Genomic DNA, 20,819 nt, shown 5'->3' with positions numbered 1-20,819 from the left:
AGTAACATGAACAAACAATGAACAGCTGTATATGTATTAACTAATGTTAAGAAAGATTAATAAATACAGTTACAAATGTGTTGCTCATGGGTTGTTATTAATTAACTAATGTTAACAAATCAAACCATATTATAAAGTGTTACATACAAATCAATTACTCAGAACACCTCCTAAAGTAAGTACTTTCCCCATTTATTTTAAGAGTGGTTAGCAAGATTTAACCTTAATAAACTAAAGTATTTTCAGGTTATTTATATGACAATGTGTAGATTTTTGTAGAAAATTACAGTGGAATGAGGTGAAAATTTTCAGCTTTTCCCCCCAGTGTTAGCATTATTTGCAATGAAAGTTCAAGTTACATGAGTTGTGAGTGTGGTGTTGAATTTTATGACACTCTTGTTTCTCTGTTTCAGAATACTGTTTTCACAAATCCTTACTGCATTTTAAAGGTAAAGGTTTAATTAGGGACATGGCCACAAATACAAAATGCTTCAGATTTGGCTTCTTGATTAGAAAATAGTTATAGTTAAAAAATGATCAGGATAAAAAAAAGCTATTAAAATAAAAACTGTTTTGTTTATGCAAGAAATTATTAATTACCCATCCATTCTCCAAACCACTTTGGATGGCCAGTTCCTTTAGAGGTTTTAGGACGCATATTTGACATAACTCTGCGTCTTGAAAATAATGTACTTCAAGAAAAAGACTCTTCTTGAGATAAAACAGATTCTTGAGATAAATATATAATTAATATTGAACATGCAAAGAAGTTATGGATAGTTAACTCGAGTTTAGTCATTTCATTATGTTGTCATTGTTATTTTTTTCAGACTGACTGATCAGAGCACAACCTGCATCTTCTGCTGCACTTTTCTCCTTGGTTAGTATTAATATGGTTTCTTAAGCTGTAATTTTCATCACATCACCATAATTGTAGTCCCTGTGCTCTAATACGTCTTTCTGTTCTGTGTCTTTACAGGTTCCTTGTGTTTTGGCGTTTTCTACAGAGAGCATTTAATTTCTCACCCCCGCTCCCCACAAAAAAAAAAGTTTACACAGTGTCTCTTTCATTGTTGTTTAACTGTTTTGTTTTTTCTTCCTGAGAGTACTACAGTTGTTATCTTTTCAGGCTCAACAGCAGTTACATCGGGAGACGTTTCAAAGTATGTGCCTATCAAAGGGAGAATGTCCTGTCAAAATGAATTTGACTAACAAATAAGTGTATTTTAATATGCATTACTTTTGAGGATTAAAAATAAATACATGGTTAATTTTGATGTTTTGAGTATTGAAAGTAAAATCTCTACTTTTAGAAGTTACCTAGTTAGATAAATTTGTCAAGAATTATTCTTTTTATCTCTTCATATTTTAAAGGATGCCGCGGAAAGGAAAGAGATCTCAGGCTCAACAAGTGCGTCGGCGAAAGGAGGACCTTGAGGATGAACAGACCAGAGCCTCCAGGAATAACCGGGTACTATTGATATCTGTGTCTTGGATTTCAACATGCTAATTTCAGGGCACCTTAATGTTTGGGACTAGGACTGTTATGATTCCTCGATTAAATTTGAGTGCTTGATTTGTAAAAAAAAAAAAAAAAAGAACAACCTTGATTGCAATTTACACCTTATGATTAAATCCAGCCTAGCGTTAGTTCTAGCAGGTCACTTTAGTCAAGCTCGCATCAGCTGTCTCTCAGCTCATTAGAAATCATTCTAATATGAATATATGCGGATTTGATGCTCAAAAAACATTGAGCTAATAAGTGTATCATAATTTACAAACACATTTTTTGCCTTTTTTTAGTTTCTTTATAACTTTTCAAAAATGTCTTTATGTCAAACACTATGAATTGTGATTTAAAATTTAACACAGATTCTATGCCACTAATTTTGACCAGCAGCCTAATTTCATGAATGATTATTTACAGGTTGAACAGGCAAGCACCAGTGCAGCTGTAGCTCAGTTTTCGGGTAGAATGCATGCAGAAGGTGGTGATATTGCACCCAGGATTTTGTCTGTGCAGGCATCTCATTGTCAGGGTGATTATAGGTATGACAGTTTCTCAAGAAATCATCAGTGCACCTGTGTAGCGTTGACATTTTTGGCCAACCAGAGTGAAGGGATTGCGTTCAAGATGCCTGACCTTGATAGAATTCTAGAGGAGGGAGATGCGTTATATGTCAGCATTAAATTGCAGCTTATTGCTGAAAGACAGTTTAATCGCAACCTTCTGACGATGGAGGAAATACCGTTGAGTGTTGTATCATTTAACCGGACACACAATGTGCTGAAGTCAGGAGTGATGATCGGATACCTCAGAGCCACAGGGATCCCTGGCACTGAAGAGTGGTGCATTCCACTCACTGAAAGACTGCAGTGTCTCTCCACAGATGTCAGGCATGCTTTGCTCCTTGTTGCTCCTGAGTGTATTGCTGTGTTCAGAGACAGATCTGGAAGGTACGGATACTTTGATTCTCACTCGAGGACTGCTGCAGGCTTGCCCCATCCTACTGGTCATGGAACTGCTGTCATGTTGACTTTCACCCACCTGAGTGACATGACAGACATACTTCTCAAGATCTTCCAGGATCGTGGTGATGAGACCAGCTATGAATTCATGCCTGTATCATTTGAAACAGAGCAACAGTCTGTCCAACTGCCTTCACCATCTGTTTGTGAACAGGTATCACTAGTGATTTCAGCTCTACAGGAACCAATAACAAATGTTGGAGCCAAAGTAAATCTTGTTGGCTCCAGAGCAAAAAACCCAGATGTATATAAAACGAATAAGTACAGGAGAAGAAAAAAAATGCGTAAAACATTAACATTTTCAAAACAACGTGGACAACTTGAGGGCACAACTGCATCTAGTCTCATAAGAAGAAATAAAAAAAGGGATTATGACAGAAAGAAGTATGTCAGCTGTTCGCAACTCCAAACAAAGAAAAAAGAAGTCATTAAGCAAAAGTATCATCAGGATCCTCTTTTCAGAAACAAAAAGAAAGACTATATACTGAGGAGATACCGCACAGATACTCTCTTCCAGAAGAAGATGAAAGACTACACTAAGAAGAGATACAGCACAGATGCTCTCTTCCAGAAGAAGATGAAAGACAATATGGTTAGGAGGTACAGCACCGATACTCTATTCCAGAGGAAAATGAAAGCCTACATGGTAAAGAGATATGCAGGCGACCCAGAGTTCAGAGCACATCACATCCTGCGATGTACCCTGCGCAAGACCCAGAAATGTGCTGCCGATGCTACATATCGCGTTTTTCATCGATTGCAATGCGCACTCAGGATAAAAAGGAAATATAGACCTTACATCCGTTCCAGCCAAGAAACACCCCAGCCTTTGGTTAACAAAGCGATGGAAAGTGCCATACATGCATTCCGGTGTAAGATTCAGCATGGCCCTACACATGTCTGCACAGTCTGCCACAGAGCCCTGTTTCCTGATCAAGTCAGGGTCTGTAATAGAACGAGATATGACAAAAACGTTCATGTTGCAGCGTCTTGCCTAACCGGGAAGTATGTTCACGCTTGTGATAGTGCCTGCTCAGGTTCCTGCGTAGTACCGAAAGAGAGAAGACAGGAATGGATTTGCCACAATTGTGACAACCATCTTAAGAGAGGACAGATGTCTTCAATTGCAGCAGCTAACAAACTGGAGTTACCACCAATCCCTGCGGAATTGGATGAATTAAATGTCCTTGAACGTCAACTCATTGCAAAAATTTTACCATTTGCAAAAATAGTTTCGTTACCCAAAGGACAGCAGAGAGCAGTACGTGGTGCCGTCGTGTGTGTGCCCTCTGAGATGGAGAAGACTGTCAACTCTCTGCCAAGACCAAGAAGTGAGGCCCAGCTGCTGCAGGTGAAGCTGAAGAGACACGTTAAGTTTAAAGGATACCAGCAGTTCCAGACTGTGAATATGCATAACGTGCTTGCAGCTTTATCAAAGCTGAAAGCAATGCATTCAGAATACAGGGATATCTCCATAAGAGAAACTGCTGTATTTGAAAGTGCCCTAGACGAGGAAGCTGATGTCACTGAAAGTCACCTAGACGAGGAAGCTGATGTCACTGAAAGTCACCTAGACGAAGAAGTTGATGTCTCTGGGAAGCAACAAGTCGATGTTGCTGAGCAGGATGAGCAACAAGTTAGCGTTGAGGAAAAGGATGAGCTTCGACCCGGCCTCACATTAGACACGTGCATGCAGCCGCCCGACATCGGACAGGAGATCTTGTCGTACGGTGAGGGAATATTTAGTATCGCACCTGCACAAGGACATAAGCCTGTTGGATTTTTCAAAATCCCAAAACTGGAAGCCATGGCGTTCCCTGTTCAATTCCCCACTGGACAGAATTCCATTGACGAGGAAAGGCAAATTTCAATATCTCCCAGTATGTATTTCAACGCGAGATTGTTCAGCGTGGACACGCGTTTTGCAAAAGATCAGAGTTATCTTTTCTTTGCACAGTTTGTAACGGAAACGCACCTGGCTAGAAACAGCATGTCTATCCAGTTGCGAAAAGGCAAACCTATTACAAGAGATGGCCGGAGAATTTCCAACAGACTGCTTCAAGACAACCGGGAGGTTGAAAGATTGCTACACAACAGAGACGCCACACGGTTCATGCAACCACTGAGAGGCACTCCATCGTATTGGGAGAAAACTTTGCGAGATCTACAGGCTATGATAAGACAGTTAGGAGCCCCTACGTTTTTTTGCACGTTCAGCGCAGCCGAAATGAGATGGCCTGAAGTAATAACCGCAATCAAGGCCCAACAAGGTGAACACGTCGACTTTTCCGAGCTTGACTGGACGACGAAGTGTGAAATCCTCCGAAGCAACCCAGTCACTGTCATGCGTATGTTTGAGAAACGGGTGGATGCGCTAATGACTCATCTGCTTTTGTCGCCAGCCCAACCCATTGGTGAAGTTGAGGACTACTTTTACCGAGTGGAGTTCCAAGCTAGAGGAAGCCCACATATCCATCTTCTTGTTTGGATAAAGGACGCACCCGAGTTTGAACAGGACTCTGATGAGGACGTTTGTAACTTTATCGACCGCAACATAACCTGCCGGTTGCCCGATTCCTCGGCTGATCCTGAGCTTCACCGGATCGTCACAGAGGTCCAGCTTCACAGCAGGAACCATTCAAAGTCCTGTAAGAAGGGAAATGTATTGTGTCGATTTGGGTTCCCCAAACTACCGGTGTCTAGCACCAAGATCACTCGTCCGCGACCACAGCGTCCTGAAGAAGAGGATGACACGGACACTTCTCCATCCGGAAGCTGCATGTTTGCGTCTAAAACCACACAACCACAGCGTCCTGAAGAAGAGCACGAGGAAGCACAAAAGCAAGCGGACAGAAGGAAGTTGAGACAGGAAGCTGCTCGAAAGGCAATGAGCGAAGCCAGGACCAAACTCAAGCCGGTGTGGGATCTGTTGAATGACCCCCAAGCCTCCTTTGACAGCTTGTCAGAGCTACTGACAGCGTGTAAGATGTCCATCGAGGATTACAATGAGAACGTCAAAGCATTGTCCAATGCCAACGTGATTCTGCTGAAGCGTGATCCAAAGGAGTCTTGGGTGAATGGATACAATCCCGATTTATTAAGGGCATGGAACGCCAATATGGACATTCAGTTTGTTCTTGACGCTTTTAGCTGCGTTATGTACATGCTTTCGTACATTTCCAAGCCGGAGAATGAAATGGGCGATTTACTTAAAAACGTAATCAAGAGTGTGCGCGAGACGAACGTTAGCGAGGAAGATGAGATGAAGCAGATAATGCAAGCCTACTCCAAACACAGGCAAGTTAGCGCTCAGGAGTCTGTGGCACGAACATGCAGCTTACCGTTGAAGAAGTGTTCACGAAGTGTTGTGTTTCTACCGACGGATGATGACGCGCTAAAGATGAGTCTTCCCCTTAGTGTCCTACAAAATAAAAATCCAGATTCAGAGGACGTCTGGATGTCGGGGATGATCGATAAATACAGGGCAAGGCCTCAAACGCGTGATTTTGAAAAGATGTGCCTGGCAGATTTTGCTTCGGAGTGCCGCATCGTGTATGGTCAGCAAACGGAAGGCAAAAATGTTCACCGGCTGCTCAACGGCATGGGTTTTTTTCAGAAAAGAACGTCTGGGAAGGCTGCAATCATTAGGTTTGCACGTTATTCGGAGAAAAAACAACCCGAAAAGTTTTACTGTAGATTACTAAAGCTTTATATGCCGCATCGGACCAACGAACAGCTTAAACCTCCAAGATTTCCAACCTACGAGACGTTTTACAAAGGTGCATCTGTGGAACTACCTTCTCACCCTGGTTTGCTGTTTCCTGTCTGTGCCATAGTTCAAGCGAACAAGGAGAAGTTTGAAAAACACAGTGACGAGTTGGACAAGGCATTCGATCAGCTGGAACGGCAAGGACCGCCTGAGAACGCATGGAACGCTTTTGCACCTGAAGTAGAAGTGGATCGCTTGGAGTGCGTCGCCGAACGACAAGACATCATTCCGGATGATGAGGACGTACAAGATGATATCCCAGAATTCCAGGTTCTTGAACATGGAGACGGGGTCGTGCCACGAATAGAGGCACCGCAGATGAGTGTTGAATTTGTCAGGAAGTTGTTCAGAAGTCTCAATGAGACGCAGGCAGCCATATTCTACACGGTCTGCCAGTGGTGTCAGAAGCGTGTGTGGGGTCATAATCCAGAACAGTTTTTCTACTTCGTGTCAGGTGGTGCTGGTTGTGGCAAATCGCACGTCATCAAGTGCATATACACGGAAGCGACCAAGATTCTGCGACAACTGCCTCGACTACGGGAGGAAGGGGATCTCTCCGTGCCTACGGTGCTCTTGAGTGCGTTTACTGGAACGGCCGCATTCAACATTTCCGGTAAAACACTCCATTCCATTTTGAAACTTCCAAGGAATCTGAAGCCACCGTATCAAGGACTTGGAAATGCCCTAGATGAGCTTCGAGCAACACTACGCGACGTGGAGATTCTTATCATCGATGAAGTGTCCATGATTTCGAAGGATCTTTTTGCCTACATCAACTGGAGATGTCAGCAAATCAAAGGCAGCAAGAAACCTTTCGGGGGAATCTCTGTCCTCGCCGTGGGCGACTTTTATCAACTGCCACCTCTGGGTAAAGCCAAACCCCTCTGTGTGTACGAAGAGGATGTCCTGGACTTCTGGAAAGACCATTTCCAAATGGTTACTCTCTCCGAGATCATGCGTCAGAAAGAAGACTTGGCTTTTGCCCAACTTTTAAACCGCATACGGGTGAAGCAGAAGACCGACGACCTTGCCGAAGAAGATCGAGCTTTGTTGCTCCAGGCTGTGAAGGACCCCAAAGACTGCCCGTGTGATGCACTGCACGTATTTGCCACCAACAAGGAAGTCCACAGACACAACACTGAAACAATCCATGCTCTTCACACTGACATCATTACCATCGATGCCGAAGACTACAGGAAAGACCCAAGAACGGGAGGGATGAAGAGACAAGCGAGGCCCGTCACCGGTAAAAAGGACGACTTGCCTGACACCATACAAATTGCGTTGGGAGTACGCATAATGGTGACTAGGAATTTGGATGTCGAGGACGGTCTATGCAATGGGTGCTTTGGGAAGATTTCTCGTATTGTCAATAAGACAAAAGATGGAATCGACACCGTACACATGCTAGGGCTTCAGCTCGACAATCCACATGCAGGGAAGAAAAACCGCAAAAGGGTGCAAGGTGAAGACGACGACTGTGTGTACATCGAGAGATCCGAAGAAAGTCTGAGGAAAGGAGCCGTTCGTCGACAATTCCCCATCAAGTTGGCCTACGCCTGCACAGCTCACAAAGTCCAAGGCATGACGTTGGAGAATGCCGTGGTTTCACTGAAGAAGATTTTCGAGCCGGGAATGGCCTACGTTGCCCTCAGCAGAACGACCTCGCTTCGTGGACTACACATCACGGACTTCAGCGAAAAGAAGATCTATGCCGATGCTACAGTCACAGCATCGTTGGAAAACATGACGAGAGCATCATTCGAAGGAATCATGCCGCTTTTACAGCAGGTTAGGGAAACCAACTTGGATCAAATGCTGAAAATAATCCATCACAACACAGAAGGACTGTCATCACACATCGAAGATATCCGATGCCATCACGAACTGCTTCTGTCGGATATTCTTTGCATGACGGAAACTCACCTGACCGGGTCACTCATGACACCCCACGTCCAACTGGAAGGGTACAACGCATTTATGCGAAATAGACATGTCTCCTACTCGACACACCAAGAAATTGCACAGAAAGCTGGTGGTGGAGTCGCAATATATTGCAAAGAGCATATTTCTGCTCAGCCTAGGCAGTTTATACAAGATGTGACCGATCTGGAGTATGTCGTCATCAAAGTGGATAGCCCGATCAAAGCAACGATCGCTGCTGTGTACAGGCCGCCACACTACGGATTTGAAGAGTTCTCGAAAAACTTGAAGAGTCTGCTGGATTATTTGGACATGGTGGACGAACACCCCACACTAATCTGTGGAGATTTTAATGAGGATCACCTCAGCGCAGGGAATAAAACTGTTCTGGAATTGTTCCAGTCTAAAGGATACACGCAACTGATCACCACAGCAACAACCAAAAAGAACACTCTACTGGATCATATATACATCTCTCATCCGGATTTGTGCCTTCAGTCAGGTGTCTTGCATAGTTATCATAGTTATCACAATCCCGTGTACTGTATTTTGCGTAAATGAGTTTTTGTGATGGACCGGTATTGTTGTATGTTGCGGTAGCTAGTATGCCATACGGAACCGTTTGCCACTGCATCGGCTACTAATGACTACAGTGGGGCTTCCGCGGCCTTATACAAACGGTTGGGCGCGTATGGTTGGGTTGTTATGCCATACGGAACCGTTGCCAATGGACCTGGATTCATGACATCAACGGGACTTCGACAGCCTTCATCAAACGGGTTGGCGCGTATGGTCGTGTTGCGGTTAGATTGTGGCGTTAGAGATTGTGGTTAGGAGATTGTGGTTAGGTCAATTTAAGGGTTTATACCACTGAGCTACGAGGAAGGAGCAACGTCAGCAGCAGCAGCAGCAGGAAGGACAGAGGACTAGCGTGACAGCTCCAGGGAGGACACAGACAGTCAGTGCAACAGTGGCAGTAAGTTATAAAAGACAAGGGAAAGAGAGAAGTAGCAAGACACCATTGTAATGTTTGATTTTGACCTTATAACATACATTTGAACTTGAATTGATGTTCAATCTACAAAATTTGTGACAATCTGTGCGGGATATGCAGTCCCCTGCTATTCTATGATTGATATGTGCCCTTCTGTAAAGTTGCAGGAAGAATTGGGAGACCATAGCTGTCCTGTCTGGATATGAGTGTGCAATTTACCTTCTAAAGCTAAGTGTTACATTTTTTTGCTTTAGCTGTGTACTACTGCTTTTCATAACCGCGTTTGAATGGAAATGTTATATTTGAATCTCTAATTTTAATTTTTATGTTTTTCATGAACCAGCCAAATGAAGTGAGATTGTCTGAGAAGATCACGTGTGCTACATCAATGACGACGACGAGCTGGATACCAGATTATGTGTCAATTTCTTTCCGTAAGTTTTATTTCTGAGTTTGTTTTTTAATTTTCATTAGTATGGGTGTATTCATGATCCCATTGTTCATTTGTTAATTTCATTGCCCAGAGAACAGGTCCAAATAACTATGGCATTGAGGACAACTCTGAAGAATGAAGAAGCAGATGAAGAAGCAGAGGAAGAAGCACACTGAGGTCAATACTACTGATAAGGTGTAGTATTTCAGTGCATTTTATTATACAATGGTTTCAGGGTTTTTCCCGCGTCAAATGTCTTCGTTGGTGGCCAACAGACACTGTTGTCCTATCTTGCTCTCTTATTTAAAAAAAAGAGCAGATTTTACCACTGGATTTCATAATTTTGTTATATAATCATATTGCATATAAAAATAATAGAATCAAAAGGTTTATTTTAACTAATAGTCTTAATTTTCTAACATACAGCTAACAATTGAATAAAATGAACTGCTAGCTAACAACAACTTGCTATGTGCTTTATGATATTAATCACTCCAGTATGAACTTTTTGACAGTTATTTATTTTAAAAACTGCTGTTCAATGTTTATTCATGTTAGTTCACTGCATTTACTAATGTTAACACTTACAACTTTTGATTTGAACAATGTACCGTATTAGTAAATGTAAAAATCACTAACAAAGATTAATAAATGCTAAAAAAGTTAAATGCAGGAAAAACCATGAGTTTTGTTCAAAGATGTATGATTTGATGTAAAAACTAAAGGCTTACATCTGACCCATCAACTATGCTGCTCAATAAGTAAACAATTCAAATAAATTCACTAACATTATCATATACGTTTTATCTCCTCTGCCCTCAGGATATCCAGGGAGACAGATGCGTGCCATTCAGCATAGAAACACCAGAGACCGAGTTCACCTGAGCGCAGATTGAAACCAGCTTCTCCTGAGCAAACCTGAGAGACGGTCTGCGGGTGGAACTCCAAAGTTGAAACCAAATGTCTTTTTAAAGACAACAACGGCTCTTTTCAGAGCTACCCACTCCTTCAAATAAAGAGCATTTTTACAAATGTATTCACAACAAAATTCTCAGCACTATAGGCTAAACTAGTACATAATAAATAAAAAATATATATTTTTATAATCTTAGGGGTAATGCTTTAAAGATAATTTTAATACAAAGTATATCTAATAACTAGTACAACACTAGGATCTAATCCAGGGATGGGCAACTCCGGTCCTGGAGGGCCACTGTCCTGCAGAGTTAAGCTTCAGCCCTGATGATAACTCACCTGCCTGTATCTATCTAGTAATCCTGAAAACATCGATTGCCTTTTTCAGGTGTGTTTAATTAGGGTTGGAGCTAAACTCTGCAGGACAGTGGCCCTCCAGGACCCAAGTGGCCCATCCCTGATCTAATCCATTTGCTGCGTGGAATTTGACACAACAGGCATTTAAAAAAATCTTTTAAATAAACATTTGGTTAATTGACACACACTGTGTTTTTGTCTTTATTGAATGTTATTGAAAGTTAGTCATCATTGTCACATTATGAATATTTTCTTGTGAACTTCAGAGAAGATCCAGGTATATTCACAGATGGTTCTTTAAAGATGGTAAGTGGTCGGGTCATTTAAAAGCTTACATTTAAATGAGCTTTATATACTCAACATTTATTATGTGCCATTTACAACAATATAATATACTCGTGTGCAACCGAGTGGTGAGTTTTGCCACTGCAAGCACCATTCACATTTTCTTCTGGAAATGTACGTTCTAGTTAATGGTGCTTGCCTATAGGCAAAGCAACATTAGTGTTATTGCTCATACTTATTATTATTCTTCTGATTATTCTTTTTATTCTGGACAAAGTTTGGCGCGAAACTCGCCCCGCACCGTTTGTCACAGACCCCTGAGTGAGGTGTCATATCGACCGGCTCATTGAGGAGAGGTGTGCTATATCTTTTCTAAGCGATCGGTTGTACGATGTTCGCACAGCGAACGAAAAAGCGGCCAAAAAAGTCCCATTGACTTAACATTGCGGAATTTTCAGAAATTCAAATCCCAACTGTCATTTTTCACACACACAGACACAAAGGGCCTGACACCCCTGCATGTCTCCCCCTCTCTCTCCCTCAGAGGATTTATATTATCAAGCAGCCAATAAGTAATGGCCTAAAATCTTCATAGCCACACCATAGCAACCAGTTACAGCACCCTAGCAACCATAGGCCATAGGCACGAGGCCGCAGGCCTCGTGCACTCATTATAATGCACTCGTTTAATAGAGATTTTAAATACTCTATAAAAACTCACTCATAGGCACGAGGCCGCAGGCCTCGTGCACTCATTATAATGCACTCGTTTAATAGAGATTTTAAATACTCTGCGGCCGAGTGCCTAACCTTAGCCCTAACCCCATAGTAACCATCTGTGAAAACTACCAACCACCTAGTAACACCATAGCAACCACCAAAAATACCTTAGCAACCGCCCTGAACACCCTAGCAACCGCCTAGAAATGTCCTAGCAATCACCCAAATACCCTAACAACCACCCAGAAAACCTTAGCAATTGCCTAGAAACCACCCGGAACACCCTAGCAACCACCCAAAACACCTTAGAACACCCTAGGAACCACACATAACACCCTAGCAACCACCCAAAATACCTTAGAACTCCCTAGCAACACCATAGCAACCACCCAAAATACCTAAGAACTCCCTAGCAACACCATAACAACCATCCATAACACCCTAGCAACCATCCATAACACCCTAGTAACCACCCAGAACACCCTAGCAACCACCTAGCAACCGCCTAGCAACCACCCAGAACACCCTAGCAACCGCCTAGCAACCACCCAGATCACCCTAGCAACCGCCTAGCAACCACCCAGAACACCCTAGCAACCGCCTAGCAACCACCCAGAACACCCTAGCAACTGCCTAGCAACCGCCTAGCAACCACCCAGAACACCCTAGCAACCGCCTAGCAACCATCCAGAACACCCTAGCATCCACCTAGCAACCACCCAGAACACCCTAGCAACCACCCAGAACACCTTAGCATCTTCATAGCAAACTCCAAGAACACCCTAGCAACCGGGTCGTGTTTTTTGCCACTGCAAGCACCATTCACATTTTCTTCTGGAAATGTACGTTCTAGTTATTCTTATTCTTATTATTCTGCCGCTTTTTTGGCGCGAAACTCGCCCCGCACCGTTTGTCACAGACCCCTGAGTGAGGTGTCAAATCGACCGGCCCATTGAGGAGAGGTGTGCTATATCTTTTCTAAGCGATCGGGTGTACGATGTTCGCACAGCGGACGAAAAAGCGGCCAAAAAAGTCCCATTGACTTAACATTGCGGAATTTTCAGAAATTCAAATCCCAACTGTCATTTTTCACACACACAGACACAAAGGGCCTGACACCCCTGCATGTCTCCCCCTCTCTCTCCCTCAGAGGATTTATATTATCCAGCAGCCAATAAGTAATGGCCTAAAATCTTCATAGCCACACCATAGCAACCAGTTACAGCACCCTAGCAACCATAGGCTATAGGCACGAGGCCGCAGGCCTCGTGCACTCATTATAATGCACTCGTTTAATAACACAACCACTCAAAATACCTTAGAACTCCCTAGCAACACCCTAGCAACCACCCAAAATACCTTAGAACTCCCTAGCAACACCATAGCAACCACCCAAAACACCTTAGAACACCCTAGCAACCACCCATAACACCCTAACAACCACCCAAAATACCTTAGAACTCCCTAGCAACACCATAGCAACCACCCAAAATACCTCATAACTCCCTAGCAACCACCCAAAATACCTCAGAACTCCCTAGTAACACCATAGCAACCACCCAAAATACCTTAGAACTCCCTAGCAACACCCTAGCAACCACCCAAAATACCTCAGAACTCCCTAGCAACCGCCTAGCAACCACCCAGAACACCCTAGCAACCACCCAGAACACCCTAGCAACTGCCTAGTAACCACCTAGAACACCCTAGCAACTGCCTAGCAACCACCCAAAACACCCTAGTAACCACCCAGAACACCCTAGCAACCAACCCAAAACATGAATAAGCCATACCTCAGCAGCAGAACATCGTACAGACATGGTTGTTGGCTCGTATGCAATCATGTACCACACTCTAGCAACCGAGTGGTGAGTTTTGCCACTGCAAGCACCATTCACATTTTCTTCTGGAAATGTACGTTCTAGTTCTTATTCTTATTATTCTGCCGCTTTTTTGGCGCGAAACTCGCCCCGCACCGTTTGTCACAGACCCCTGAGTGAGGTGTCAAAACGACCGGCCCATTGAGGAGAGGTGTGCTATATCTTTTCTAAGCGATCGGGTGTACGATGTTCGCACAGCGGACGAAAAAGCGGCCAAAAAAGTCCCATTGACTTAACATTGCGGAATTTTCAGAAATTCAAATCCCAACTGTCATTTTTCACACACACAGACACAAAGGGCCTGACACCCCTGCATGTCTCCCCCTCTCTCTCCCTCAGAGGATTTATATTATCCAGCAGCCAATAAGTAATGGCCTAAAATCTTCATAGCCACACCATAGCAACCAGTTACAGCACCCTAGCAACCATAGGCTATAGGCACGAGGCCGCAGGCCTCGTGCACTCATTATAATGCACTCGTTTAATAGAGATTTTAAATACTCTGCGGCCGAGTGCCTAACCTTAGCCCTAACCCCATAGTAACCATCTGTGGAGCCCTAGCAACCACCCTGAAGTCCCTAGCAACTGCCTAGCAACCGCCTAGTAACCACCCAGAACACCCTAGCAACTGCCTAGCAACCACCTAGAATGGCCTAAAATCTTCATAGCCACACCATAGCAACCAGTTACAGCACCCTAGCAACCATAGGCTATAGGCACGAGGCCGCAGGCCTCGTGCACTCATTATAATGCACTCGTTTAATAGAGATTTTAAATACTCTGCGGCCGAGTGCCTAACCTTAGCCCTAACCCCATAGTAACCATCTGTGAAAACTACCAACCACCTAGTAACACCATAGCAACCACCAAAAATACATTAGCAACCGCCCTGAACACCCTAGCAACAGCCTAGAAATGTCCTAGCAATCACCCAAATACCCTAACAACCACCCAGAAAACCTTAGCAAATGCCTAGAAACCACCCGGAACACCCTAGGAACCACCCAAAATACCTTAGAACTCCCTAGCAACACCCTAGCAACCACCCAAAATACCTTAGAACTCCCTAGCAACATCATAGCAACCACCCAAAACACCTTAGAACACCCTAGCAACCACCCATAACACCCTAACAACCACCCAAAATACCTCAGAACTCCCTAGCAACACCATAGCAACCACTCAAAATACCTTAGAACTCCCTAGCAACACCCTAGCAACCACCCAAAATACCTTAGAACTCCCTAGCAACACCATAGCAACCACCCAAAACACCTTAAAACACCCTAGAAACCACACATAACACCCTAGCAACCACCCAAAATACCTTAGAACTCCCTAGCAACACCATAGCAACCACCCAAAATACCTAAGAACTCCCTAGCAACACCATAGCAACCATCCATGACACCCTAGCAACCACCCAGAACACCATAGTAACCACCCAGAACACCCTAGCAACCGCCTAGCAACACCCTAGCAACCACCCAGAACACCCTAGCAACCACCTGAACAACATGAATAAGCCATATCTCAGCAGCAGAACATCGTACAGACATGGTTGTTGGCTCGTATGCAATCATGTACCACGCTCTAGCAACCGAGTGTCGAGTTTTGCCACTGCAAGCACCATTCACATTTTCTTCTGGAAATGTACGTTCTAGTTATTAGGTGTTCAAGCACGAAGTGCTGAAAACCTATTGTAATTGTACTGATTTTTATTATTAGGTGTTCAAGCACGAAGTGTTGAAAACCTATTGTAATTGTACTGATTTTTATTATTATTATTTTTCTTCTCCCCTAAAACGCATCGTGCAGCCCAAACCATAAGTGCTAGAGCCTTGAAACTTTGCCATATGGTAGTACAAAAATCGAGGAGAGGTTATCAAATTATGAGCCCAATTGGCCCATAGGTGGCGCTAGAGCAACCCAAAGTACTAAATTGGTCATAACTCCTAGGTCGTTTGGGCTAGAATCACAGTTTTCACATCACTGTAATCCTTGGCTCAAGACGAACAAGATGTATACCTCCAAATTGGATTTGGAGCAAAAAAAAAAAAGTTATGGCCAATTTTGTCCAAAACCTACTCTTGCGAACTAGTCCCTGGTTTTTTGCCCAATCAGAACCAAACCAGTCTAGGACCATTCTCTGGACTCTGCTGAACAATAATTATCGAGAAAAAGTGCAACTTTTGCATTTGGCTGGCTGTGACAGGGTAATTTAGAAAAGGGGCGTGTCCAAATACACTCAAAAGCCTATAAATCCTAAATAAAAACTCAGAACTGCACAAAAATTGATCAGCATATGTGTCATAACATGGTGAGGAAGCATGCCGAGTTTCATGGAGATCGGACCATAGGTGGCGCTATAACTGGCAAAAAGGTATCGTTCTTATTAGGTGTTCAAGCACGAAGTGTTGAAAACCTATTGTAATTGTACTGATTTTTAGGTGTTCAAGCACGAAGTGCTGAAAACCTATTGTAATTGTACTGATTTTTATTATTAGGTGTTCAAGCACGAAGTGTTGAAAACCTATTGTAATTGTGCTGATTATTATTCTGCCGTAAAACGCGTCGTGCAGCCCAAACCGTAAGTGCTGGACTTTTGAAACTTTGCCATATGATAGTACAAAAATCGAGGAGAGGTTATCAAATGATGAGCCAGATTGGCCCATAGGTGGCGCTATAGCAACCCAAAGTACTAAATTGCTCATAACTCATAGATCGTTTGTGCTAGACTCACAATTGTCACATCCCTGTAATCCTTGGCTCAAGACGAACAAGATGTATACCTCCAAATTGGATTTGGAGCAAAAAAAAAAAAGTTATGGCCAATTTTGTCCAAAACCTACTCTTGCGAACTAGTCCCTGGTTTTTTGCCCAATCAGAACCAAACCAGTCTAGGACCATTCTCTGGACTCTGCTGAACAATAATTATCGAGAAAAAGTGCAACTTTTGCATTTGGCTGGCTGTGACAGGGTAATTTAGAAAAGGGGCGTGTCCAAATACACTCAAAAGCCTATAAATCCTAAATAAAAACTCAGAACTGCACAAAAATTGATCAGCATATGTGTCATAACATGGTGAGGAAGCATGCCGAGTTTCATGGAGATCGGACCATAGGTGGCGCTATAACTGGCAAAAAGGTATCGTTCTTATTAGGTGTTCAAGCACGAAGTGTTGAAAACCTATTGTAATTGTACTGATTTTTAGGTGTTCAAGCACGAAGTGCTGAAAACCTATTGTAATTGTACTGATTTTTATTATTAGGTGTTCAAGCACGAAGTGTTGAAAACCTATTGTAATTGTGCTGATTATTATTCTGCCGTAAAACGCGTCGTGCAGCCCAAACCGTAAGTGCTGGACTTTTGAAACTTTGCCATATGATAGTACAAAAATCGAGGAGAGGTTATCAAATGATGAGCCAGATTGGCCCATAGGTGGCGCTATAGCAACCCAAAGTACTAAATTGCTCATAACTCATAGATCGTTTGTGCTAGACTCACAATTGTCACATCCCTGTAATCCTTGGCTCAAGACGAACAAGATGTATACCTCCAAATTGGATTTGGAGCAAAAAAAAAAAAGTTATGGCCAATTTTGTCCAAAACCTACTCTTGCGAACTAGTCCCTGGTTTTTTGCCCAATCAGAACCAAACCAGTCTAGGACCATTCTCTGGACTCTGCTGAACAATAATTATCGAGAAAAAGTGCAACTTTTGCATTTGGCTGGCTGTGACAGGGTAATTTAGAAAAGGGGCGTGTCCAAATACACTCAAAAGCCTATAAATCCTAAATAAAAACTCAGAACTGCACAAAAATTGATCAGCATATGTGTCATAACATGGTGAGGAAGCATGCCGAGTTTCATGGAGATCGGACCATAGGTGGCGCTATAACTGGCAAAAAGGTATCGTTCTTATTAGGTGTTCAAGCACGAAGTGTTGAAAACCTATTGTAATTGTACTGATTTTTAGGTGTTCAAGCACGAAGTGCTGAAAACCTATTGTAATTGTACTGATTTTTATTATTAGGTGTTCAAGCACGAAGTGTTGAAAACCTATTGTAATTGTGCTGATTATTATTCTGCCGTAAAACGCGTCGTGCAGCCCAAACCGTAAGTGCTGGACTTTTGAAACTTTGCCATATGATAGTACAAAAATCGAGGAGAGGTTATCAAATGATGAGCCAGATTGGCCCATAGGTGGCGCTATAGCAACCCAAAGTACTAAATTGCTCATAACTCATAGATCGTTTGTGCTAGACTCACAATTGTCACATCCCTGTAATCCTTGGCTCAAGACAAACAAGATGTATATCTCCAAATTCGATTTGGGCCCAAAAAAAAAAAAGTTATGGCCAATTTTGTCCAAAACCTCCTTTTGCGAACTAGTCCCTGGTTTTTTGCCCAATCAGAACCAAACCAGTCTAGGACAGTTCTCTGGACTCTCTAGATTAATAATTATTGAAAAAAAGTTGAACTTTTGCATTTGGGTGGCTATAACAGGGTCATTTAAGAAAAGGGGCGTGTCAAAATACACTCAAAAGCCTATAAATCCTAAATTAAAACTCAAAACTTCACAAAAATTGCTGAGCATATGTGCAATAACATCATTAACAATCATGCAGAGTTTCATGGAGATCGGACCTTAGGTGGCGCTATAACTGGCAAAAAGGTATCGTTCTTATTAGGTGTTCAAGCACGAAGTGTTGAAAACCTATTGTAATTGTGCTGATTATTATTCTGCCGTAAAACGCGTCGTGCAGCCCAAACCGTAAGTGCTGGACTTTTGAAACTTTGCCATATGATAGTACAAAAATCGAGGAGAGGTTATCAAATGATGAGCCAGATTGGCCCATAGGTGGCGCTATAGCAACCCAAAGTACTAAATTGCTCATAACTCATAGATCGTTTGTGCTAGACTCACAATTGTCACATCCCTGTAATCCTTGGCTCAAGACAAACAAGATGTATATCTCCAAATTCGATTTGGGCCCAAAAAAAAAAAGTTATGGCCAATTTTGTCCAAAACCTCCTTTTGCGAACTAGTCCCTGGTTTTTTGCCCAATCAGAACCAAACCAGTCTAGGACAGTTCTCTGGACTCTCTAGATTAATAATTATTGAAAAAAAGTTGAACTTTTGCATTTGGGTGGCTATAACAGGGTCATTTAAGAAAAGGGGCGTGTCAAAATACACTCAAAAGCCTATAAATCCTAAATTAAAACTCAAAACTTCACAAAAATTGCTGAGCATATGTGCAATAACATCATTAACAATCATGCAGAGTTTCATGGAGATCGGACCTTAGGTGGCGCTATAACTGGCAAAAAGGTATCGTTCTTATTAGGTGTTCAAGCACGAAGTGTTGAAAACCTATTGTAATTGTGCTGATTATTATTCTGCCGTAAAACGCGTCGTGCAGCCCAAACCGTAAGTGCTGGACTTTTGAAACTTTGCCATATGATAGTACAAAAATCGAGGAGAGGTTATCAAATGATGAGCCAGATTGGCCCATAGGTGGCGCTATAGCAACCCAAAGTACTAAATTGCTCATAACTCATAGATCGTTTGTGCTAGACTCACAATTGTCACATCCCTGTAATCCTTGGCTCAAGACAAACAAGATGTATATCTCCAAATTCGATTTGGGCCCAAAAAAAAAAAAGTTATGGCCAATTTTGTCCAAAACCTCCTTTTGCGAACTAGTCCCTGGTTTTTTGCCCAATCAGAACCAAACCAGTCTAGGACAGTTCTCTGGACTCTCTAGATTAATAATTATTGAAAAAAAGTTGAACTTTTGCATTTGGGTGGCTATAACAGGGTCATTTAAGAAAAGGGGCGTGTCAAAATACACTCAAAAGCCTATAAATCCTAAATTAAAACTCAAAACTTCACAAAAATTGCTGAGCATATGTGCAATAACATCATTAACAATCATGCAGAGTTTCATGGAGATCGGACCTTAGGTGGCGCTATAACTGGCAAAAAGGTATCGTTCTTATTAGGTGTTCAAGCACGAAGTGTTGAAAACCTATTGTAATTGTGCTGATTATTATTCTGCCGTAAAACGCGTCGTGCAGCCCAAACCGTAAGTGCTGGACTTTTGAAACTTTGCCATATGATAGTACAAAAATCGAGGAGAGGTTATCAAATGATGAGCCAGATTGGCCCATAGGTGGCGCTATAGCAACCCAAAGTACTAAATTGCTCATAACTCATAGATCGTTTGTGCTAGAGTGTCAAAATACACTCAAAAGCCTATAAATCCTAAATTAAAACTCAAAACTTCACAAAAATTGCTGAGCATATGTGCAATAACATCATTAACAAGCATGCCAAATTTTATGGAGATCTGACAATAGGTGGCGCTATAACTGTTAAAAAGCTTTAAAACCATACATTTCCTATGGTAAATTGCCTGTATTGGCTGTAAATGGTGTTTTTCCATCTATGATGTCAGTGGTTAAATGCTTGCTAAATAAATCTTAATGTATTTTAAAGCTAATGTGCTTAAAGGCCTTAAAGGCCTTAAAAGCTTGAACACCGACAAATGCTGCTTGCAGCTTTAATTAGGTGTTCAAGCACGAAGTGCTGAAAACCTATTGTAATTGTACTGATTTTTATTATTATTATTATTATTATTATTATTATTCTGCCGTAAAACGCATCGTGCAGCCCAAACCGTAAGAGCTGGAGCTTTGAAACTTTGCCATATGGTAGTACAAAAATCGAGGAGAGGTTATCAAATTATGACCCCGATTGGCCCATAGGTGGCGCTATAGCGATCAATTGCGCGAAACTGGTCATAACTCCTAGACCGTGTGTCGTAGACTCAAGTGTCTTATATCATTGGAAAGCTGACCACCTGACGTAAAAAACGTATATCTCCGATTTAATTTCCGCCATGATAGATTTTCCGCCATTTTGAATTTTGTTAAAAACCTACTTTTGCAAACTAGTCCCTGGTTTTTTGCCCGATCGGAACCAAACCAATGCAGAAATGTTCTCTGG

The 20,819-nt window shown here is 42.4% G+C and overlaps 1 protein-coding gene and 1 long non-coding RNA gene across 2 annotated transcripts; both read left to right on the top strand.

Moving 5' to 3' along the window:
- The first annotated feature begins 1,047 nt into the window (after positions 1 to 1,047).
- On the top strand, positions 1,048 to 2,008 carry LOC306994927. The gene is made up of 3 exons (XR_013796764.1): positions 1,048 to 1,163; positions 1,375 to 1,471; positions 1,928 to 2,008. It is a non-coding gene; the product is annotated as an uncharacterized lncRNA (long non-coding RNA).
- A 126-nt stretch (positions 2,009 to 2,134) lies between these two features.
- Positions 2,135 to 11,092, top strand: LOC306994764 (uncharacterized protein; the record flags this gene model as incomplete). The annotated part of the gene is made up of 4 exons (XM_079605557.1): positions 2,135 to 9,197; positions 9,377 to 9,649; positions 9,740 to 9,843; positions 10,471 to 11,092. One exon carries the CDS (start codon positions 2,135 to 2,137, stop codon positions 8,780 to 8,782), a length of 6,648 nt encoding a protein of 2,215 aa, XP_079461683.1. The 3' UTR covers positions 8,783 to 9,197; positions 9,377 to 9,649; positions 9,740 to 9,843; positions 10,471 to 11,092.
- Between the last annotated feature and the right edge of the window lie 9,727 nt (positions 11,093 to 20,819).

Source organism: Phoxinus phoxinus (genome assembly GCF_949152265.1).
Source record: "Phoxinus phoxinus genome assembly, chromosome: 3".
Classification (NCBI taxonomy): domain Eukaryota; kingdom Metazoa; phylum Chordata; class Actinopteri; order Cypriniformes; family Leuciscidae; genus Phoxinus; species Phoxinus phoxinus.
The sequence above is the reverse complement of the archived record's forward strand: the minus strand, read 5'-3'. Positions and strand labels throughout refer to the sequence as shown.